The sequence below is a fragment of the Fundulus heteroclitus genome, chromosome 24 (assembly GCF_011125445.2).
Source record: "Fundulus heteroclitus isolate FHET01 chromosome 24, MU-UCD_Fhet_4.1, whole genome shotgun sequence".
NCBI lineage: Eukaryota > Metazoa > Chordata > Actinopteri > Cyprinodontiformes > Fundulidae > Fundulus > Fundulus heteroclitus.
The window spans coordinates 13,974,161-13,999,149 of record NC_046384.1 but is presented as its reverse complement, the minus strand read 5'-3'; the positions used below and the strand labels follow the sequence as shown (position 1 = coordinate 13,999,149).

The following is a 24,989-nucleotide window of genomic DNA, read 5'->3' as shown; positions in this document are numbered from 1 at the left end:
TTCTACTGGATTCACTTTGTATTAGTCTTTTTCCTGCTTTGATAAGGTAGCAGCTTGACAAAGCCATGATAGCAATTATTTTACATCCAAGTAGTATGCTGTTCTTCATATATACACACACACATAAATTTCAAAGTAATGGTATGGTATCGGTATCGGCCGATATTGCACAGCCAGGTATCGGGTATCGGTATCGGGGCCAAAAAATGGCATCGGCGCAACACTAGTAATTTGTCCAGTGAGGGGAAGGAAGTCATGAGGAAAAAGTTGTCCGATAGCAAAACTTGGAGATCTAACCAACCGGTACCCTGCAGGGGAACTTAAAAGCACCATGGGGTGAGTCCCAGTCTATTCAACGCCAATGTGATGAATGCCCACTTGTGGCAAAACCTGTAATTTGAAACACTACAACAGAATAAATCGCGATATATCATATGTGCAATATTTATATGGCAAAATATGGAGTGATTTTTCAAGCTGTATGGAAACGAAATTTCGTTCTGTACGCACTTTGTGCATACAAAATGACAAATAAAGCTATCTATATCTATCTATATCTATCTATATCTAAAAGACTGGAGGGCCATAATTACATGCTAACATATTCAATTCACTTCAATTTTATTTATATAGCGCCAATTCATGAAACATGTCATCTCGAGGCACTTTACAAAGTCAAAATCAATCATATTATACAGATTGGTCAAAAATTTCCTATATAAGGAAACCAGTTGATTGCTTCAAAGTCCCGACAAGCAGCATTCACTCCTGGAGAAGCGTAGAGCCACAGGGAGAGTTGTCTGCATTGTCCATGGCTTTGCTGCAATCCCTCATACTGAGCAAGCATGAAGCGACAGTGGGAAGAAAAACTCCCCATTAACAGGGAGGAAAACCTCAAGCTGAACCGGGCTCAGTATGAACGGTCATCTGCCTCGACCGACTGGGGGTTACAGAAGACAGAGCAGAGACACAACAAGAGACAAAAAGCACAGAAGCACACATTAGAGCAAATATTCTAAGTGTTATGAACTCATATTTTACATATGTAATGTTCAGCCAATTGACAGTCTCATGGCAGCAGATGCTCAAACCGGACACAGAGAGTCAGACTGTTGGAAGGTTTCTACCTCCTGAAGCTGACAGGGAGAAATTATTAATGCTCGGGTGCCAATAATTGTTCCAAAAGTTGTTTTGTTCAAAGTAAATACTACTCTGCATGTCTTTTTTTTAATTCCCCCACTGAATTTCTATATTTAAATTAAAGATTGTATTACTTTAACACATCTGAGTTAAACATACATTTTAAGGCGCTTTTTACACATCTTTACCAGGGGTGTCAAAAGATGTGACGGCGTCTGTACATGTTTTGACATCCAGTAATGTTGTATATTGCTGTAGGCTCAAGCAAGAGCACCCTTCATGTGTCCATAACCCCGTCTGTATTTGTTTAAGTAAATCAAGCAAATCGGCTCATTACTGCGGGTTAACAAGAAGTAACTGTTCAGATTAATGGCTCCCTCACAATGATTCGTTTTGCTTGGCTAACTTTACTTTAGCGGCTACAGATAACGAATGTACAGCCTGAGCTAATGGCATCAATCAGGGTCTAATTTTCTCTTCTGCAGGATTGCTTCTGTCGATCTAGAGTAAATAATACCAGCTAAAAAGTAAAATAAATTCAAGAAAGCCAGGTCGGACCTGTGTGTTTATAGACAATTTATGTTTATAAGGCTTTTAGATGTAATGACCGTCAATATCAGATTTTTCTCAAATCTAACTAATATTTAATTAGATTTTAGATTCAGAGTCCCCTTTCCTTTTTTTTTTAATTGTAAGGCACCTTGATTTGTAGTGATAAGACAAGTTAAATGTGAGATTTAAACATCTGAAAACATACCTTAACGCCCATGTTTAGTGGTAAAGATAAAGATGTGTGAACAAACATTAAATTGCTCCAGCAGCAGCATAATTTTATTTAAAAAAATCCTATAATCTGACTTATAGTCAAGTGTGACGTATATATCAACTATAACATGTTGTTAAATGTTATTTCATACTGATCAACATGAACCAAGGAGTAAACATTACCGCCTACAGCCACAAGATGGCTCTCTAGGCTTGTGAAAACTTTATGCTACTCCTGGACCACCTAAAAATTAATTGAAACATTAACATATAGACAACAGAGGCTAAACACAATGTTGTTTCGCTGTTTCAGTATGCATTCACACAGCGGTACGTTGCGTGGTGCAGGAGGAGGAACCAGGACCGTGACAGAACCCCGTCATTGGGCTGTCCGTGAAGCTAATAACAGCTAGCGTTAGCTTGTGTTCTCCAGATAGTTTGCAACCGTGCCGATGCACGTTCAAGAGCTTTACTGATCTTTCTATGTTGCTCTCAAACATTCGCGTCAGCTTAGCATGTAGCACCGTTGCGCTCACGGTCAAATTCCAGTGTAATTTTGACAGCCTTCAGCCCCGTTACACTGAAATAGCAAGAACCGTTGCCGGTTGGCGTTGCTGTCTTATGCTAATTTACCCCATTCAGCCTCCCAGGTATGCGCCATGGTATTCAGCCTGTTGTGGATGCAGTTGAATAAGTTGCCTTAGCAGATTAAATGTCACTTTTTAGTCTTGGATTTAGTGACATAAATTTCGAAATGCGACCTATATATGTTTTTTTTTCCTCTTTAAGACAAATTTTTTTGACTGATGCGACTTATATTGCAGAGCAATTTATAATCCGAAAAATATTGTTGGAAGTGAAAAACTCCTTACAATTGTTGTTTAAGTCTCACCTATTGGTACTGGTAAGTTTCTTAAAAATTATTATAATGAAATAATGTTTTCATATACTCGTTTTTATTTTGCAGATCCTTTTTATTAGTAATCTTGGCTTCCTGTTTCATCGGGGTAGAATTATGGTGTGACATAGAAATCCGATTATCTTAGAAAGACAAGAGATCATGCCGTTTAAATAAGGCTAATGTCCTAACTTATCACCATAAGTTAGGACATTTGCTACATCAAATCAGCTACTTGCATAAACCTACCCATACCTGAGAAACAGAGTTAAAAAACAGTCAAAAAGTTCAAAACAGTTCTAGATGGGAATCAATGTTTATCTCTCCAAGACATACAGTGTAGATGATGGGAACAAAGTCCAAAAAAAAAAAGCATTCAGAGTGGCATCTTGAGGTAATTTAGTAATACATGTTTTCAGCATGACAAACAGGAAAAAGGGTTTTCTATAATACCATCACAAATATAAGCATGTGGTGCTGGCTAAATGCTACTGAGACTTTAACTAGGTCTCTGTGCTCTGGTCAGATGAGACAGATTCAGTTTTTGGCGACAGATACTCTTGATGGGACAAACCTAAAGCCGTGAATATGAGGAAAAAATTACCTTAAATCCCATCGTTAAGTAATGCGGAGGATCCGTGATGCTGTGGGCCTGTCTGTCTTTTTAAGGGCATTAGAGTACCAGATTCAGATAATTACTGTAAAATGTGAGAATGTCACACGCTCATACAGAAAGAAAACAGTTTCCATGTTTTTTGTTTCAATTTTGCTAAAAATAATTCAGTGAGATTGCAGTCTTTTAACAAATCATTTCATTGTGTTTTCACATCTTCTGCAGGTATCCTACTAAGTGCGAAGGGGGCTGTACTTTTGCGTCAAAGAGCAGTTTAAAGAAATTTTCACAGAGAATAAGAGAGTCTGATTCTCCCCCGCCTTTCACTGTTTATCTGCACGGTGTTTATTTCCAACGGCGCTCCATCATTCACACAGATGGATGTAGTTTGCTAACTTAAAGGAAATGCCTCGCTCGTTAAACGCAGAGCGACTTGGCTGCTTGGGAGCGCGCCCGTTTATCTTACCGGGGGTGGGCGGGCTGAAACATTAATGACAGATTTTAGTCGCAGTTTTATTTAAAGAGCCGGCAGGATGTTTCACTCAAGACAAAAGCGGTTGCATCAGGGATGACCAGAAGACGTCTGCGTTAATCCTCCGAGGATTCTGGGTGTTTGCACAAAATTTCACAGCAAACTGTAAAGTATTGGAATATTCTTGATTCTGATTTTAATGTTATTTCATTTTTCTCTCCCCCCCATCTCAAGAGCTCTGCAGCGAGTGTGACTAATAAGCATTGGTGGAGCGCCTTGCAAGTGGGCGTCAGAGGCATGCTCGGCTATAGAGGAGCGCCCTGAAGCGGCTCAGGGATCCGTGTTTTAGCTCTGCTTTTACTGCACTTTAACTTTTAGTCATCCAACTAAAAAGCTGCCTCCATTCGAACAGATGTAGAGTCGTATCTTTTGACAAACAAAGCGGGTTTTTAGAGGAACCGGTGGCGTTTGTGATTGATTCATTTCAGCAGAGCAGATATTGAGCAGCTTGTATCTCCGTAGGAAGGTCTGAGCAGCGGCGGTGTCCTTTAGTCAACAGAATAACAATAAAGCTTCTGAATTAGCCTCTTTTTTAAGAAAAGGCAGCCATTTTTTTTTCTTTTTTCTCGGTGTCTAAGTAATTAAAAAGCGATAACTTCTAATCAGTTTCATTCCTGTCAGCACTTCTCCATCTCCTCCAGTTGCCGCTCTCGCCTCCTTTGTTTCAGGTTTTATTACCATTGTGGTTTTTTGTCGAGTGGATGGTCTGTGTGAGTGGAACGCGTGCGGCAGCGGCAGGATGGCGGGGTCATCGCGCACATGGTTGACCCCCCCCCCCCCCGATGCCAGCGAGACCAGGTCGTCTCACAGGAAGGGAGGATTCCCCCTTTCATCCTCCTTCTTTTTTTTATATTTATTCACTGGTTGTTGGATCCTGTTCCTTTATCCTGCCTGTCAGTCTTCAGGTTGGATCTTTCTTCCGCGCCTTGCTTCCCTTTCCCACCTAAATTATCCTTCAATCTGTCTTTTTTTTTGTTGTTGTTGTCACTCCTCTGAGGTAAAGGTGTAAAGCTGCGAAGAAGGGAAGACGTTAATGCGATTAATTGGCAGCTCCGTCGTCGCCGTCAAGCGTGGAGAGATCTCATCTTAATTGAATGTCGCTCTCACCGCTAATCCTCGGCGCTTTGAAATCCCGCATTTAGAAATCCACGCCGACAAAAGCCTCTGTGTGTAATCGCTGCGTATCCCCCCCCCCCCCAATCGCCTTCTCCTCACCACCCACCCTGGGGTCTCCTCATTTGGGTGTTGAAGAGGGTGGTCTCTCCTCCTGACTAAAAGCTTGTTAGAGAGCCACTGCTTAGGGGCTTACGATAAAGGGAGGAGGGGGTCTCGGCCTCCCAATCCGCCCCCCAGGAAAGTGGCATTAGGGGAGTTATCGCAGGCTGCGCTTGTGTGTCTGGGAGCCACTTGGTTGTGTAAATAAATGTAAATCAGCACTAAAATACAACAAATAGGCTCCTTCCAAGCGCTTTTTCTTTGGTTTTATTTTGTTGTTGGATCTCCTGTTTGGCCCTCTTCACCTTTTAGTGTTTTTGCAGTGGGGTGTTTAAAACCTCCCACATGGCCACCACAATCCTCTCCAGTGTCTGTCAGGCAGGGAGGTGAAGATTAGTCTGTTCAAAGCTTCTGGTTTTAAGTAACGTCACCCTGAAATCCCTTGTTGATTTAAAAAGAAAAAAAGAAAAAAAAAGCTCTGATTGAACATTTTCCAATTAGACTGAAGCAGAAAATGGATTCAGAGACTTTTGGGGGACATATTTTTCCTGGTTAATCGTGTTATTTAGTTATTACTGCCAAAGTTAGATAGTGTCAGCAAAAAAACCTGCACAAATATCTTTTATGTTTGAAATGGAGACTTTTTAACCACTTGCTTTTTTTAGTTTTCATATTTGGAGTTGGGTTAATGGGTGGAATGGATGGAAAAAAAATATACTTTTCTAGATTTTAAGCCCCATGACTTGGACTTTGACAAACTTTATTGTCACTTTGTATACAAATTTCATTGCATACAGCTTACAACAGTATAATGAGATTGCAATTGTAATAAAATAACATTACAATATAACATGCAACAGTGATAAGAATGTAACAGTTTTTTTAAAGTGTACAGAAGAATGCACAACCATGTTTATAGTGCAAATATAATGGTGCAAAAAAGGCATTAATTGCTATTGGGTGAAAGTTTCATCCGTCTATCAATCCAGCTGTTCATCCGTTGCTCTTTCCATCTATCCAGCTGTCTAATATCTGTCCGTCCTTGTTTATTGCAGGTACAGTGTCTAAAGCCTTACCGCTGCAGACATATCCACCATAAATTCATAAAAAATGTCAAGTATTTATCCTTCACAAGTAGTAAGTTGTCTACAAATGGCAACAACTCTTGCATTTGAGCTTCATTTTGACCTTTTGATCTGAACCTCAAGCGTTTTTTTTCTTTTCTTCCTTTTTCTACATCTACTAAAAGAGGATAATGTATGATTTTGTGGCACGGCGGCCTGATGGAGAAACTTCAGATCTATGGAGAGCATAAGGAACTGCCTGCAGAGACGTCTCCATCCCAGATAGGAGTGTAGGTTTCAAGTAACGACCCGGGTTTAGATCCTAACGTTTTCTCCACGCGAGCCCTACGTTTCCTTTCACTGCCTGAACCCGGAGAAACGGTAGTTACTGCTGTGGAGAAATCGCAGTACAGTCTATCAGCCTGCAATTAATAAGCGCCCACTTGTATAGCAGTGACTAAATGGATCAGTGTGTCACAGCTTCTCAGGATTTTCTTTCGCTCCATTACCTTTTAGTGACTTGAGAGCTCTGACTCACACTTTAGGGCTGAGTATCCCTCTCAGCCTGAAGTCTTCGACAGCCTGTTGTTTTAATTAAGCCGCAGCGGCACAGGAATAGATCTGACAGGGATTATAGCAAAAAAAAAAAAAAAAAGGAGAGGCGGCTCATATATTTGTGAATTTTGCACCAAAAAGAAGAAAAAAAAAAGAGATCCAAGAGGACGTGTTTGTCCTTCGGCTTCGTGAGTTCCCGCGTCAAGGTGTCTGACGTAAGGCTCCTGCAATCCCGCCGGGGCTGCTCAGACGCGCGACAAGCGGCGCGTGTTTCGTCAAAGTGTACAGAGTCATGTAGGAGCAGGACGAATGGAATTAGAGGGGGGAGAAAAAAAAATGCACACATGCAAAACCCTCCTCTCCCTCACTGAAACGCTCGCCGGGGTGAACCTGCTCTTTTTTTTTTTTTTTTTTTTTTCCCCCAAGGAGACCAAATTGTGCATTAGCGTCCTCTAATGATAGACATTTGGCTTTTCCTCCCTTTTCCTTTTCCCCACGTCTCATTTCCAGAGCACTGCTGCTCACCGTGGTCATTTTCTTCTCATCAAGAAGCAGTGAATGAAAGAGGTGGGGGGGGGGGTAAAGACCTGTAGGAAGTAGAGGCAGGTGGAGGAGGAGTGGAGGGATTGAGAGATTTGCACGAAATGCAAAGAGGAAAGGGGGAGAAGAAGTGGGTATACCTCAGGGATGGGTTATTACTTTTAAATGCTCCTCCGCGCCGCCGTCCTCCTCCCCTCCTCCGTTTTTCTTTCCACCTCCTTCTCCCCCCCGCCGTGCTTCGGGAGGGAGGTATGAAAAGGTTATTATGTTTCCTTTAGAAAGGCCTCCCTTCTCTCTGTCTGCTTTTCATCTCTAAATGGAATAACCTCTCTACAGTAGCTTGCTTTCTTTCTTCCTCCCCGCAGCCACCTTCTATCTGACTATTTAATCCGTCTCCCCCCCCTCCTCCTCCTCCTCCTCCCTCGGTGTTCTCTGGCTTCCTGCGTTAAATATAATCAATGTACCGTCGGCGGCCACCCCATCAGCCGCATGTGGCGCTCCCACATCTGTAATCAGCTATCACGCACAGGGGTTGTGATGTTAAGCTGGATTTATGTGTATGTATTATCAAGCGTTGGCTTTTTTTTTTTTTTTCTCTCAGATTTGTTGGTTGTCTATAACCTGCGCTTTTATCTTTTTTTCTTCTTTTTTTTAAATGTGTATTTTTAGAAAGGGGAGGAGGTGAGCAGCCAAGTGTCGGAGGACGGAAGGGAGCAGCTGATGTACGAGATCCCGCTCAACGAGACGGGCTCCGCAGGCCTGGGCGTCAGCCTGAAGGGGAACCGGTCCAAGGAGACGGGCGAGGACCTGGGAATCTTCATCAAGTCCATCATCCACGGAGGGGCCGCGTATAAGGTGAGCGCCAGAGTGTCCAGGAAATAGACCGCCCCAAACGAGTACAGTCTGGTTAAGCCGGGCGTACACCGTACGATGTTTTCAGTCAGATGCAGCTCAAACTGTACGACGAAACGGCAGGATTTAAAAGTTCACTGCTCACCATATCTGCACTGCAAAAACTGATCTAAAAATAAGTAAAATGTTCTTAAAATTAGTGTTTTTGTCCTAGATTTGAGCAGGTAAATAAGATTATCTGCCAATGGAATGAGTATTTTCACTCCTAAAATAAGATAATTAGATATACTGCACTTGAAATAAGATGATGGAGATGAGTTGTTCCTATTTTAAGTGCAGAAATCTTATTCTATTGGCAGATTATCTTATTTACCTGCTCAAATCAAGGAAAAATACACACATTTTTAAGAAGTAACAGGCCCGACGCTCTGGTGCGACCTGACTGCTCACACTCTACGTTCAAAAACCACACGTCGCACTCAGCCCCGTAGAGACTCGGACTCGTCTACCTGGAAGCCAAATGTCAACAGTAGAAGAAGAAAAAAGCAGAAGTGTCAATGCTCGCTGTTAAATATGAGGCTTACTAGAGAGAAACGCGCTGCCTTGGTAATTCTACGAGTTACTCCTCCGTAGTTTGACTCCATGTCACGCGCACCGCCGTCATGCTTCTCTCCACTCCTATGTTTTCGTTTGAGAAGATGAAGAAGAATTTCCTTGTTTGCTTGCCCCTTGTCGGAGGAAATCGGCTCATAGCTCTGCTTCAACAGCAGGAGGCGCTCACGAGGGCCCACTGAATTTCAAACATGTTTGATTTTCAACCGACCGTCCGATTCCTGGTCGTGAGAGACTAATCGCCCCTCGTTACCCCGTATACTACACAATCAAGCTGAAACTCGGCCCGATCCAAAAAATTCTTGCACGACTGAAGAATCGACCTGAAAAGGGCAAAAACTCGTACAGTGTACGCCTGGCTTTAAAGAAAGAAACTGAGAAACACGTGAAGCTTCTTAATGTATTCATAATGTTTGAACCTTTTCACATTTTGTCTCAATACAGCAACTAACACCAACGTACAGTCTATTTTAGGCACTGACATAAGATTTTCCAATACAATTATAATTATAAACTGGACATGGACTCCCAGCTTTCATCTAAGGGTACCCAGAGTCAAATACGATGAAAGATTTCAACTGGACCGGATGTAACGGGAGCCACTGACTCGCTTCATTATGTCATTAACAATTAAGTAGATAGAAGGCCTGACGTCGATCTGAGCTGTGGTGTTATGTCATTCATGTGGTCAAAGGAGCTCTCCATAACAAGCCATCCTTTAGCTATAAAAACAGGAAATAAACATCTGAGAAATTGCTGCAATATTAGGAGAAGCAAAACCTACAGTTTGGTTCATCCTGAGAATGAAAGAGAGCATTTGTGAACTCAGCAACGCAGACGACCTGGACGTCCATGAAACAGTGGAGGGTGATCGGAGAATCATTTTAGGGTGAAAAAAAACTCTTTTTCATCACTTCATGGAGTGAACGTCACTCTCCAGGAGGAAGGCGTATTAACATCCAAGTCGACCGTAGAGACAAAGCTGCATGAAACTAAACACAGAGGCTTCACTGCAAGGTGGAAGCCTCTGATGAGCCTCAAGAACAGAAAGGCAAGGTTGGACTTTGTTACAAAACATCTAAAAAAAAAAAAAAAAAGCCAGCAGAGGTCTGGAAGAATGTTCTTTGGACAAGAAAGCAAGATCAACCTCTGCTAGAACCATGGCAAGAAGAAAGCATGGAGAGAGCGTGGAACAGCTCATGATCTGAAGCGTCCCACATCAGCTGTAAGGCACGGTGGAGGCAGCGTGATGGTCTGGGCCGCTAATGTTTGTTGATGACGTGAGTCAGGACAGACGCTGCAGGATAAAACCTGAGCTGAAGGCTTCATGTCCAGAGGTTTTTACTATTAGAGTCTTAAAATGAACTTTTGATTTTCTGTTGTGTAATTTAGCCAATTACTTTACGGCTCTTGAAACAAAAAGGATTGTGACAAAACGCCGCATTGTTTTGAAAAATGTGTAAGGAGGACGAGAACCTTTTTGGAACCTTTTAATGATCCTGATCCGGTTTTCCCAGAACCAGAAACTAAAAGGCAGAATTGGGTTAAAGGTTAGATACACGTTCCCACAAAATGACAAACATTTGCCAAAAAGCTTGAGGAAAACGTTTTGTAGGACCTAACAGAACCAGATATGTTTTAATGAACGACGTCCACGTCCTCTGGATGGCTCAGGCCTCACCGCCTGATGCAGGAAGCTGCTTCTAGGGGTTCATCACAGCTGAATGATGAGGTTCAAACCAGAAACAGGGGATGTTACGCTTCAATTTAAATTGTGAAAACAAAATCCTTCAAATGTTTCACATCAGGCTCCTCATCCCCGTTGTATTGCTCCTCACTCCTCCTTCCTTTGCTTTCCTCGGCATTTCTCTGTTTCCTCTCATCTTCCCTCGACTCATTTCCTGCCTTTCTCTGCTCTATAACCCCCCCCCCCCCCCCTCCCTCTCTCCCTCCTCTGCTTCCCTTGATCTCTGACACCCATTGACCCCAAGTGGCCTCGCCACACAAGCACCACAGCCATCTTATCTGTATCACTCAGCACTCTCTAACTTCTGAGTGCATCAGGAAAAAAACATCCCGTTTCAGTACTTTGGAGATTCCTCCACTTGGCCTCGATATCTGCTTCCCCCCCACCACCACCTCCTCCACGCGTCGAAACTTCGCCGATGCTCCCCGATCTGCTCCGCGCGACAACAAGCAGCAGAGAGGAGTGCGGCGTTGGAGATAAACGGCTGGTCTGGGATCAGCGCGGCCTTCGCCTTTCAGAAGTAGTTTTCCCCGACAGCTGCCGAGGCGGATAGCGTTCAGACAGAATGGCCTAGTGAAGATCTCCGGCTGGCTGCGAAGCAGGTCTCTGGGACGCGATACCACATAAGAGGAGGACATGAAGGAGGGGGGGAGACGGCGGATGGATGGGGAGGGAAGAAAGGAGCGTCGTCGACCTATAAAGCGTCTCAGCGGGAGCACGATTCGTATAAATATGCGCGTGCATGTTCCTAAGAATAAAAAAAAAAACGAGCAGCGGTCTGTGATGAGAGTCTGCGCCGTGCCAGGATCCCCTGACTGACAGTCAGACCCGGTTTAAAAGAGGGGGAGAAAACGGGCGGGGGATGAAGGAAAGTCATGGAGAGATCTAACCTATTTCCATCACGCAAAGTTTACGGCGCCGTCGGGCCGCAGGCTGCAATTATACGAGAACCGTTTCTCTAACTTTCTCACCGATCGCGTCATGTGATCGTTCCCTAGATCGCGCCGGGCAGACAAATTAAAAACATCTATAGAGCTGCCAACGTTTGCATGGAGGAGCGTGAAGGAACCCAACATGAATTCTGCTTGTGTGTTCTGGTTGGTGCCGTCCCAGTATAGATTTAAGGGTCAGCCGAGGCGGTGCCTTGTTAATGAGAGGGGTCAGAGGTCAGCGCTGGACCCTAATGGGGCGTACACGACTCCACGCACGCTCACTTCAGGCCGTCCTGGAGCCTCTCGGTCGTTATTATTCCTGTTTTTTTTTTTTTTCCCCTCTACCTCCTGCCTTGCTCTCTTCATTTGTTGCCCTGCTTCTATCCCTTCCTCCCTCTGTCCCTGCAGGGCACTACTCTGCGTTGCCTCTCTACAAAAGGCTGCTATTTAAAACACTTAGAAGTGATTTAGTGCCCACAGAGGCTATTCCATTAGCTGCTCTATGTATTTATCATGGCTCTCCCGCTCTCAGTAGATTGCTAACTCTACAATTTTCTTGCCTTCTCCCACCCTTCTTTCATTTTCCTCTCTATCTCTCAAACGCACACACACACACTGATTTCGTTCCCTTTTCCCAGTTTCTAACTTCGCTTTTTTTCTTTTTTCTTTTAAAACTTAATCACTGGCCTGCCCCGTTTCTCTCGTTTTATGTCCTATGTAACATTAGCAGTCTTTACTTTTTCTTTTTGCCCAACTGAGCAGTTTTTATTCTCCAGACATGAGCTAAAAGTGCCTCGCAAAGGCATTCACACCCCTCTTGAATCCTTTCACACTTGATCCTGTTTCAACCGCAAACTTCAATGGACTTATTTGGAGATTTCATGTGCTAGGTCAACAGAAAATACTGTGCAAATGTGAAGTAAATAACAGAAGGCTTTAAAATTGGCTTTATAGTGTTGTTGTTTTTTTAACCAAAAGAAATCTCAAGTTTAACGTGAATTTGTATTCTTTTTAAACAGCTTAAGCTCAGATTGTACGTCAGTGAATGTCAGTTTTTAAGGCTAGCCACAGGTTCTCTTCCTGGTTTAGGTCTGGACTTTGACTAGGCCGTTGTAACGCATGAATGCACGTTGATCAAAACAGTTCCTTAGTCTTCTGTAACCTGCATCCTTTCTCCACAACAGGACGGCCGATTGAGGATAAACGACCAAATGATCGCCGTGAACGGCGAGTCGCTGCTCGGACGCTCCAACCACGCCGCCATGGAGACGCTGAGGCGGTCCATGTCCTCCGAGGGGAACATGCGGGGCACCATTCAGCTCGTGGTCCTCCGGGCTTCCAGACAGGTGCGGTTCCAATCGGTAGGACTCTGTTGGTATTTCCAAATTAAACGCATTAAACTTTGCTTTTGTCTGAAAGTAAGAGGGTTTTTTCCCTCAACCGTTTCAACGAACGAGCTATTAGAATCATCCATAATGTCGGTTATTATGAGCATACAAACCCACTCTTCATAATATCCAGAATTCTCAAATTTGACGAGCTTGTAGAATTTAAAATGGCTCAATTTATGTTCAAGGTATCAAAAAAGTTGTTACCTGAGCACATACAGAGCACGTTTTATGAAAGAGAAGGGGGGTATAACTTAAGGGGTCACTCAATCTTCAAGATCCGCAATTTTAGAACAACAAGGAAAAGCTTCTGTATTTCAATTAAAGGTGTAAAGTTATGGAATAAGTTACATGAAGATTTAAAACAAAGCAACAGTTTAACACAATTCAAAAGAAGGTACAAAGAGGTAATTTTCAATAGATATACACATGGGGACAGAAAGCAATAAGGTGTGTATTGAAGATAATAACTTGGTGTAAGGGTTTAGAAAGATAAACCAGCATAAAATGGGAAAATGTATAGGTAAATATTAGTAACTGTTACTTCAAACTGCCACTTTGATTTTGATTTATTTATTTTTTTTAATGACAGTAGGACTCTAAAGTCTCAAGTGTTTAGGGGTAGGAGTTTATAAGTTCTCACTTCTTCCTACCCCATTTTTGAGCATGATATGTTAACTGAAACAAAAATCTGTATTTTCTCTTCTTTCTTATGCACTTCTTGTTACTGTGCACTATTTTATTTTTATATTTGTATCATGTTCATGTTCGAATAAAATTTTTAATAACCAATGCTGCATGTATCTCTGTTGCTTGTGCACCCTTTTTCCTTCCACTAAACTTTCCTTTGATGTACTTGGGTACAACACTCCAAAATGGCTACTTTTTCAAGCTGATACTCGTATCTGACATTTTCATCTTTTTCCAGGCAGGAAGTGGCAACACTATGCCAAGATCGGCAACAAACAGCAACTCCAACCATCAACCCGCCGTCAAAGCCGACTCCAGCTATCAGGTACGGGTGGGTGACCCCTGCCGGGTGCAGCCAGCGTTGCCCCGCCGCTCCTCCTCCCTCCTCCCCGCGCTCAGGAGGCGAGCGCCCGAGCCGCCGACTCACAGCCACCGGCAGCGCTGCAGACAGAGGCCGGGGGAGACGCACACCAGATACACGTACAGGTTCAAACATGCGGACACGTGTCGGGGTCTCGGCGAGGAGAGGAGGAACGCTCAGTACGCCGTGCACAGATCCAACACGGCGAACGGGTTTGGGTTCGCCCCGGGCAGCTTTAACAGACCCGCAGAGGGCAACCTAAACAGGGAGAGGTGGGATTCTGAGCACGCACAAACGCACCAGGGTCGCACCAGACTCGACAACGCGCACGCTCGCGCCGCTCTGGACTCTGAGGGGAACGCGCAGCGTTACGCCGACGGGTCCAGACCGGCACGCAGCCGCACGCTGGACGACGTCCAGAGCAGCAGCTACATCGACAACATCCGAGCGATGGCGGGGCAGATGTACGGGGACCCGCCCTCACAGCGCAGGACGCCCGGCGGCGGTCGCCCCAGCAGAAGCACACACGCGCACAACCACGCTCACAACCGTGTCACCACGAGACAACACGCGCAGCTCTCAGACGGACTCTGACACACGTTCTGATTTAATGCACAAAAATTATTAGTTATTAGCCTAAAACCAAGGATATGAATGTAAGTCTTACGCTTTAGTCATGGGATCTCTGTGCCACACTACAGATTTATCTCAGTTTTCTGATACATATCCCTTGGTGCTACTCTGACTGCTTCTGTTTTCTGTCATATTTCTGTGACATTTACGCTCTACTGGGTTTTCTACAGGCTGGAAGTTCCCATTTCTGTCGTTTCCTGCTTTTTAAACGTCTGCACTGCCTTCCTCAGTTTGATTTTCATATTCTTTAATGAATGTATATTTGCTCTCCTCTCACCTGCTTGTTTCTTCTTTAAATAAAGCTGATCTGAAGCCTCCTGCATGCCTGTCTGCCTGCTTCTCTTCTGTTTTTTAAAATTGGGTTTGCTGATCCCTCCTCTTCTTACTTTGGACTCCTGTTTCCGCCCCCTCTTCCCCATCTTTGGTACCTGTTACTTGCTTAATTGCAACTTAATGTCAAATTCCCATCGGGAAATTACCCCTAGCCCAAGATGCCCCACAAATTAAGTCCTTTAGTGAATGATTAATATTTTATAAGTCTAGCTAATTTAAATGAACGATTACCGAGTTCAGCTTGTATTAATAATGTGACGCGATCAAAACACTTAAGTTATCAGCTCTATTTACAACCACAAGTCGAGAAAATACTGAAAGCGGAGATGCAAATACTAATTAACTTTGCTTTGCTCATGCTTTCGTCTGTAAATACGCGTCTGTTCTTGCATTTCGTGTCTGCAGCACATTAATCAAAATGTTAGCATAGTCAGCATTTTTATAAAACAGTTCCAGAGGTTATTTTATGCCATTCTTCTACTTCTCCTATTGGGATAGGTTTTGAATATCGTCAGAATGATAATTTGTTTATACAATTACATAGGTACGTTTATGGTACACAGAGTTGTATTTTTAGATGTTATTTCTGTTAATTTTGATGATCATGGCTCACAGCTAATGAAAACTCAGAATTCAGTTTCCCAGAGAGTTTTAGTATTACATAAGCCTACACAGCCTTGCTAAAGACAGATATTGACACCCGCTACAAGGGCAAGCCATCGAAGGTTGTTGCTATAGAACTTGGTCGTTCAGACTGCAGACAGTGGGCATATCAATGGAAAGTTGGGTGGTGCTCTAAGGGATGGGTTAAACGGAGAGACTAGTTTCCCATCTGTGGAACTATAAGGGGATTTTTAGTTATTTAATAGTCATAATATACATCCACACATCCAGGACGTTGGCTTCACCTGATGCATTCCTTTGTTAAGCCAGTTCCTACCCAAAGTCAGAAGTGTCTTACCTAGACTAAACTAAATAAGGACCGGACTCTTCCTCCGACGTTCAAAGTCCTCTTTTCAACTGAGAGGAGATTTTGCATTTCATCTGGACTTCAAGGTAATAGAGTCTGGAGGAGGAACGCAGAGGAACACAAAGTTGGTTGAGATCTGAGGTGCGGTTTCCACCGTTGGTGAGGATTTGGGGAGCCATATGATCTGCTGTCGACTCTCCAAAATGACTTGTTTTGCGACAATGGTGCAAAACAGCTGCAGGGTTACGCGTGTTTTTCAGTTCTATGTTTTATACATTTGTGGATGATTTTCAGTTATAATCTAATAAATTATCATTTCCTGTGTTGTTTTGTACCATTGCTGCTCAACCGTGCCCCTTGAGAAGAGAAAATATCTTGAGAAATATAATAAAATAGCATTAACATCAGGAATTGGGCAATAAAATGGTGCATTGTGAATCCACCATGGACAAGCTCTTTTCATCCTTACATGGTCTTCTAGTCTTTGTCAAATCCAGAATCCACGTTTTGACTCTTACTGGTTCATCCTGAATGCCTCCAAACTAATTTGACAGCACAAAGAACCAAATCTGGACTTCCACTTCCACTTTAAAGTTTATAGTGACATTTGGTTTTAGTTGGGCCGCCCGTATCTGGTCCATTAGGTTGTATCTGCCAGGGATGAGCAGCAGCACATTAATGCAGGCAGATCATTCGTCCTCCACCTTTTCTCTCTAAAATCGTTCCAGACTATTTCAGTTACATCATGTTCTTTCTCCTCAAAACCATATTCCTTAGGTGGCAGTTTTATAGCAAATACATATTTTTTTATTCTGCTCAGTTTTTATGGCAGTGATTCCCAGCTAATGTCATCTGAAGGCACTATAAAACATGAAAAATGTGTTTGAAACTTTTTATTCTGTTCAATTCAGTCCAAATTATTCCAGTTTTACTGAACAGTTCAGTCTTATTTCAATACAATACAGCCAGATCAGTTGATTGTTATCCAAATTGGTAAATAGTAATGCCACTAAGCTCAGCTGATCGCATCAAAGAACTGAGTTTGCAGCAATCACTGTTCCAGAGCAAGCATGTGGCGACAGTGGAGAGGAACCCCCTTCTAAACCCTAACCCTAACCCTGGGGTCTGAGAGGACAGAACTGATTCTGGCTCTGTCCAATAAAAAGCCTCCAATGAATATAGGATTGAGCAGGGTGTACTTTCTATAAGGGAGGGTAACAAAAAGTTCACAAATATGATTTCACCCACGAAAGACTCAATCGAACACTCTTATTGAGTCAGGCGTACTTTCTATGGGGGAATAATACTACTGTTTAAAAGTATTGGCAGCTATATTTATATAAATGGAGAGTAGTAGGAGGAAAAGTGGTCTCCAAGTTATTTTGGTATGTTTTTTATTTTTTAAATGTCAGGGTGTCTGCCTCCCAGACAAATTGGGAGCTTGTTACAAAGGGATCACACTTTTAGTGTTTTAAACATGTTATTGCTTTTTCTCATTACTCTCCTTTAAAGAAAACTGACATGTAGAATTCATTTCTTTAAACTCCTGAACAAAAAGGAAGTAGACTAATTAAACCAAGAATAATTTATTTTAGATTTTCTCATAAGATGGAAAAAAATCATATCGCCAACGAAAACTTCTTTCATCACTGTGTAGCTTTCATTTCATCTAAACTTTCTTTCTCATTCATCAGTGACCTTCTTGAGGGCCGTTTATAAAGGAATCCCACACCGAGAGGCGATCACAATCTTCTGTAGCCGAAGACCCGCATGGTCCGAACGGGCAGCAACATATCAGGCATGACAAACCGGAGAAAATGTCTGCTTTTGGTGCCGCGTCTCGCTGCTGAACCCTGCGTTGAACCCTGAACGATTATTTCAAAGGCTTAAAAGGATGTGTCACAGCAGTTAAAGCAGATGCTCGGTAATAATGCGTGGAAGCGAGTGGCCAAATGGGACGGTTCCAGGGTTGACCCGCCCATTGTGGCATTTACATCTCATCTGTGGCCTGCGTTTGTGTCTTTGTTAGTCATTCAAGCCGCTGGATAAATGCTCTCAAACACGGTTCAAGGTTCAATACGTATCTGCATAGCTGTGTAGGACCGTTTGATGAAATGACTAATGCAAAAAAAAGCCCTAGAGTCCCTCGGCATCGCTGTGTGTCTGGAGCTGGTGCCTTAAGCCCCTGCGGAGAAATAACAACTCCTTTAGTGCTTTGCAAAAGCAACATACTTTAATGTATTTTATTGGGATTCAATTAGATAAACAGAAATGTGTAATGATTTTTAGACTTTTATTTTCCAGTAAAAACCTGGAACGTTTTACTCTAAAGCCCAAAACATCATCCAGTACCACCGGCTGCCTTCCTACGTCGCCTAATCCTTAAAATAGTCCAGCGTTGTGTGATTTTTAATGACGTTCTGTAAAGGCAGCTGTTCTGTAAAGAATCAAGAGTTTTGTTTGAGAACAATAATGAACAAACAGCATCAGAAAGACTAAAGGACACATCAGAAAGGCGTGTTGTCACCAGATTAAACCTTTTTGGCCTACATGCAAAGATCTGTGTGGCAGAAATCCAACGGCGCAATTCACGCATACAGAAACATGGCGGTGGCAGCATCATGGTGTGGGGCTGCTTTTCTCCAGTAGGGACAGGGAAGCTGGTCCAAGCTAAATAAAGGACATTAATTCAGAGGCTACTGGAGACTTTACCTGACTCCGCCAGATGGATTTGCTCCGCATATCCATCTGGAAACCTGCCATTGAAGTAATTTTGGGAAGGGGAGAAAATACTGGTTAGCTGATTGGCCTATGTTGGTGATAGACGGGCCAAATAAACCAATCAGATCAACGAAGCATATGACGTACTCGTCAACACAAGCCAAGCCAAGCTACTCTTGCTGCTGCAGGTAAAGGCTCGTTAGCTCAGCAAAGAAATACTCTGTAATTCCGATAAAACTTGCTCGATAGCCACGCTAACGCTAGTTTCATCTGCTGAAGCCGCCATGTTCTTTAGACTGAACTGTCGCGCTTCTCGTTGCGTCACACCTCAACCCGCCTCAAAGCCAACGCTGATTGGACGTTCGTTTGGTGAACGGCTCCAAATTTTCTTTAACGGAGAGTAGCCAGACTGATCTGCGAGTGAAACATTAAAAGCTCGCGAGATCAGGATGGTATCACGAGGCTAATACTGGAGACTGGGGCAAAGGCAACAGCAAGAATTTAAAGCCAGAGCTACAAGACAATGGTTGGGATTAATGCCTGTTCTGGTGTTGGAACGGCCTAGTCAAAGTCCAGATCCAATTAGAAAATAAAAATCAATTGGATGCCTTAATGATTCAATGGCTCTTAAAAGGATACTGGTTGGACCGGGTGTTGTTTTTAGCAAATTATTCCCCCACTTCTCAGGCACGCACTCCTTTGTGTTGGCCCGTCTCATAAAACCCTGTCTCTGCCTCTACCATGACAAAAATGTGATCAACTTCAGGGCTGCAACCACCACTGAAAGGCAGCATTTCTAAGATCTTATTTACCTCTAATTAAAAGCACAGAACGTTATGGAAACAGGCATCTTTCCCTCCCTGCCTCCCGAGGGTCCGCCGTTCCCGGAAACCTCTTGAACGCCGCTGTTTGCGAAGACGGACCCGCCCCGCGCCTCACGTTCGCTCATTGTTATGGGATTAAGATATCTGACTGGCTGTCTGCCACTGTGCTTCAAAAGCCTCCGGCTGAGGGATGGATGGGAAGATGGGGGGGATGGGGGGGGGGGCTGTGATAGGATTTATGTGTCACTGACAGATGCAGGAGGACTTTCAGATGTTAGTGTGTAAATGCTTCTTGCGCGCATTTATGAAGTGGCTATGATTGACAGCGGAGTGATATGAAGGTATATTAAGATGTGTGCTTGCCGCTAATGATACCCCAGGGACTGCATGACACTGGAGATGCTCCCCCCCACCCACTGCTTTGATACCGGGGGAAGCTGCTAGGACACCTTTTCATTACGCCACACTGTTTCTTAGGCCGACGTTTTGGTGTAAATAATTGCGTATAGGTGGGTCTGCGTCTCTGACAGCTGTGCTTCCCGTCTCTGTGACCAGAGGAAGCTGCTTTCATCCTCCACCAGCGCTGATTCCCCCTCAGCTCTGCTAGTCCTGCTCTCAATCTGTGAGGGAGGGGGGGTACTGCTGGATGACTGTTTGATAATATGCCTGTCGATGCTCTGAGGAGTTAGAAAACAACATTTCGCTGCTACAGATGTTTGAATTCAAGCCTGATTTGGACTGTAGGGACGTCCCGGCTTCAGCTTTTTTTTTTTTTTTTATCTACAGCAAACTGGACTCATGTCTCGCTGTCCCACGATGTTTCCAAGGTTTTTCATGACGTGTAACTCTTTGTTTGGACATGTTGCCTCTGCTTGATTGTGACGCGAACAACAGCGACGGTAGATCTGTGGCAGAAATCTGAAAAGCAGAAGCGGCGTTTTGTCACTTTGACGCCAAACCGTGGCAAGAGGTTTTACTATGATAAACGTTTAAGAAGAGATGATTACCAGACTTTGTTTTAGCAGTCAGGACAGGCGTTTAGTCTGTAAGGGATAATGTAGTCAGGCCAGAACACCCTGCAGCCAATCAGAATCAAGCGTTCACCAGACCATGGTACATATGGATGTAAATCATGTTCAATCTGGCCTATCGTTTTTTTTAAATGTTTGCTTTTTTATGGTTTAATTAAAATGCAGATAGTAGAAAGGGTCAAAACCTTTACATACAGGCTCCTTAACCCCTTTAATATTTTTGAAATGTCCCTTAAGCAAGATTAATATTATTCAGTCTTCACTTCCTATGTTCTCTTTCTTTCCTTCCTTTCCTCCTCCCTTGTGCCCTTCCTTTCTTTCTTGTGTCCTACAGTCTTTCCTTTGTTCTACTGTCTGTCTCTTTTGCAGATTCCTTGATAAATGCATTTTATTTCCTTTTTTACCGTTAATTTAAAAGAAAGGACAGCTGAGTCAGGAAAAATCTAAAAAATGTGTGGAAACTCTGTAATCACCCAAAACGATGAAGCTCGTTTAAACTGGTTGCTTTCCGGCACCTGGCTTTTAAGCTTTTACGCACAGTATCTGAATTTTTAGTCCATCCCAAAAGCTTAATGTTGGTCTGCTTCATGCAATTCCAGTTACGCATTGAATTCAATTCAGTTCATTTATACAGCGCCAATTCACAGCGAAATCATGTCAAAAAGTAAATGTCGATTCATTTGAAGCATACAGACAGGTTCCAAGTCAGTAAGATACGTTAATCCTAGTGATCAAACAATGCAGTTAAGTTTCATTTATCACTATTTAATTGATCAGAAGGTTTTCTATACAAAGAAATCCTGCAGACTGGCAAGGCAAAGGCAAGGCAAATTTATTTATATAGCACAATTCAGTACAAAGACAATGCAAAGTGCTTTACATGATTAAAATATAGCAAAATAAACAGAATAAAAGCAAGTAGGAATAAAATATAGATAGAAAATAGAACAAAAAAGTGGTGATTCAGTTAACTAGGACAGTTGAAGGCAATTTTAAACAAATGTGCATTGTTTCCTTTGATTTTGCAGCAATCCCTCATACCGGGATTTGTAGCCACAGTAGAGAGGAAATATGTGCACACTTTGCTTTTATTGTTCACGTAAAACATCCCAACTGTTGCAAACACTTATTTTTCCCCCTATCATAAATAAATCACCTTCATCCAATCCTGTGGGTAAAATGTGCACTCCCTTTTGAATCTCCTGCTGGATAAAGTATCATCATCCATTTTTTAACGCCGGTCCCTCTTCTGCTCTTTGTTGACAGGAGCCGCGGAGCCTCGACTCGAACCAGAGGCCGACCAGACCCGCTCAGCCAGAGTCCACCGTGAACGGCTACGGCGACTCCAGGAGTGGTGAGCACACACAGCAGCGAGCTCTGTTTGTCCATCGGAGCAGTCGGAGCGTCAACATTAGCCCCGCAGTGTTTGTGTACTCCCGTTATCTGCTGCCGGGTGTGTACTCGCAGGCTGTTTGTCGACCCGCTTACGCGTGCGACAAACCCTCCCTGAACCCCGCAGTCCTAGCGAAGCCGCTTTTCCCCCCCGTCGTCTCCGAGCTCCGTCTTTGCATCTCTTTTTTTTAGTCCCAATCTTGCATATTTCTAGCAGGAGAAAGGAAGTCATTAACTATGTTTCTCTGATGCTCCCTTTTCATGTGCAAAAGATCTGACCTTGGAATCATTACCCTGATGAAACGGCTCCTAAGTGGGCCAGATTTGCATAGAGGTTGTTGTGCAGCACGAATGCTGTTGTGTTAAAAAGAAAGGAGGGGAAAAAAAAGAAAACAAGGACTAACAAACTGTTTTAAATTCATTCTTTTCTTCTTTCAGCCGCGCCGACACATTAGTACAGCAGGGATAGGGGTGCACAGGGGAGAATGGGTGCACTCTTGGGGTTTTAGATTTTATGGAAATGCGGGAAGAATGGCGGAGCCGTTAGACGGGAGCGATTGTGTGGAGGTGATTATTGCACGCGTGCTGCAAGAGGTACATAGGAGCACTTATTTTCCTTTAATGTAAAGCTCTTTCATTATGCAATAAAGGTGCACATAATGGTCGGTACAGTATCGAGCAGCAGAAGCAACAATTGACGTGCATTAAGCGTTCATTGCCTTCAGGGCTGATGTTAAAGGGAATTCAGGCGGTTTTAGTTTTGATACGGCATGAGAGCGATAAAGAGAGACGCTTAAAAACAGAGTTAACGCCTTCTTTGTTTTTCTACCATCTTTGTTTTTTTTTTGTTTTTTTTTGGATGTTCAGACAACAGCTTTGATTAGATCCTGATGATGCGTTTCCTTTTTCAGCTCCTGCCGCCGCCGCCGCCAACGGCATAGATGGTTACTACAGCAACGAGGAGGAAGAGCAGGGCTTCCCGCCGCCGCCGTCGCCGGGTTCTGTGGAGGAGCTGAGCAGAGAGCTGCCTCTGGCTCCGCCGCCGCGCAGGTAGCCGCCATGACACCCACATGTCTGCAGCTCAGAGCGGCTCACAGGATGGCATCCATGTGGACCAGTGTCCGTCCATCCATCTATCCATCCATCCATCCATCCATCCATCTCTCCCTCTGTTTATTCATCCATCCATCCATCCATCCATCTATCCGTTCATCCATCCGTTCATCCCTTCCTCCCTTCATCCTGTCACCCCTCTTCATCCATTCATCCATAATCCATCCCACTGTTTATCCATTGATCCATCAATCCATCCATCGCTCTGTTCATCCATCCCTCCCTCTGTTTATCCATCCATCCATCCATCCATCCATCCCTCCCTCTGTTTATCCATTTCCCCCTCTGTTTATCCATCCATCCATTCCTCTGTTTATCCATCCATCCATTCCTCTGTTTATCCATCCATCCATCCATCCCTCTGTTTATCCATCCATCCATCTCTCTGTTTATCCATCTCCCCCTCTGTTTATCCATCCATCCATTCCTCTGTTTATCCATCTCCCCCTCTGTTTATCCATCCATCCATCCCTCTGTTTATCCATCCATCCATCCATCCCTCTGTTTATCCATCCATCCATCATCCATCCATCTGTTTATCCATCCATCCATCCATCCATCCATCCATCTGTTTATCCATCCATCCACACCTCCCCCTATTTATCCATCACTCTCTTTATCCCTCCTTCCCTCTGTTTATCCATCCCTTCCTCTGTTTATCCATCCATCCATCCATCCATCCATCCATCCACCCCTCCCCTTGTTTATTCATCCCTCTCTTTATCCCTCCTTCCCTCTGTTTATCCATCTCCCCCTCTGTTTATCCATCCATCCCTCCCTCCCTCCCTCTGTTTATCCATCCATTCATCCGTCCATCCATCCCTGTGTTCCCCTATCCATCCATCCATTTATTCATTCATGTGTTCATCATCCCTTCCTCTGTCCATGGCCCATCACTTTCTTTATCTATCCGTCCGTTCTTCAATCCATGTTTGCGTCAGTCAATCCAAATCCAAAATCATTTTTCATTTAAGCACCAGGTTAACGAGGACTGAGAACTCTGAAATCTTGTTCTGGAAAAGTCTTCAGTTCTATGTAGAAAATGCGTAGATCAGATCATGTGACTTTCTCTTCTCAAACAATTTAGCTTTTTTAGATAACCACCATCGGTCCGTCAGTCTCCTTATATGCTTTGCAGTTTCCACATTGAAAGCCAGACCAATTCTGATTTAAACTTTGTATTTTCATTTAAAATTTGCATAAAAGGACTGCTAACTCAGACTGTTTGATTCTGGAAAACTGTCAAATAATGACCTGAAAAAATCTGCACCAGTGACACAACAGGGACGTCATGATGGCAACTACCACAGCATGCGTAACCCTGCGGGTCTTACTTCACCCTGACTGCAGAGCAGAAACATTCAGGAAAAGGAAGAATGGAAAAGAAAAGCTTCTCTTCTGTTGTGTAGCACAGTCACGTGGTTAAATATTGATAAGTGTGTGTGTTTGTTACAGATCTAATTATAGAGCAGCCCACAATATCTCTAGGTTGAAGATTTGAATAAAAAAGTCAGAAAAGGACCCCTGGTGTTAGGAAGTTTGTCACTTTGGTTTAGAATAGAGTGTTGGGTTCTTTTCAGGGCTGAAATGTTTATACAGCGCATTTACTCAAATCTTTGGTGTAAATAATGTTTTATTGGTTGTAGAAATGGGTGTCGAGCATCAATAATCCAGGAAGTCAAATTATTGTCTGTGATTTCTGCTCAGCCTGCTCTCACTAATCGGCCGCTGTGACTGTTTTGCAGTGAGGCGCCGGGCGTGTCGGGAACTTTCAACCCAAACAGCCGGCTCATCAAGGACAAGGACAACGTGCCTCGCAACAGAACCTCCAAGAGCATGGACCTGGGTGAGCCCACCATCACCCCCCCCCCCCCCCCCCCCCCCCCCCTCAGCCATCGTCACCCAGTCTGAAAACCTGTTCTAATCTCAGCAGCGCTGGACTACAACCGGCCTTAGCGGCGGCGATCACACGCCTCTTATCAGCGCCTTCCTTTGTTGTGATATGTGCTCCTCTCCTATTATCCCCCAGCCCGGGGGGGATTTGACCTGCTGAACTCATAAGCCCAGG

At 43.7% G+C, this 24,989-nt stretch overlaps 1 protein-coding gene across 4 annotated transcripts in view; it reads left to right on the top strand.

Moving 5' to 3' along the window:
- Window positions 1-24,989, top strand: part of pard3ba (par-3 family cell polarity regulator beta a) — a 178,929-nt gene that overhangs the window by 67,176 nt on the left and 86,764 nt on the right. For 3 of the 4 annotated variants that reach the window (XM_021313420.2, XM_012857330.2, XM_021313423.2), the window contains 6 exons: window positions 7,992-8,177; window positions 12,650-12,826; window positions 13,782-13,868; window positions 21,683-21,770; window positions 22,720-22,858; window positions 24,667-24,767. In XM_021313420.2, the coding sequence (XP_021169095.2) occupies window positions 7,992-8,177; window positions 12,650-12,826; window positions 13,782-13,868; window positions 21,683-21,770; window positions 22,720-22,858; window positions 24,667-24,767 (778 nt within the window). The remainder of the gene's footprint in view (window positions 1-7,991; window positions 8,178-12,649; window positions 12,827-13,781; window positions 13,869-21,682; window positions 21,771-22,719; window positions 22,859-24,666; window positions 24,768-24,989) is intronic. The other variant, XM_036127955.1, reaches the window with a different exon arrangement.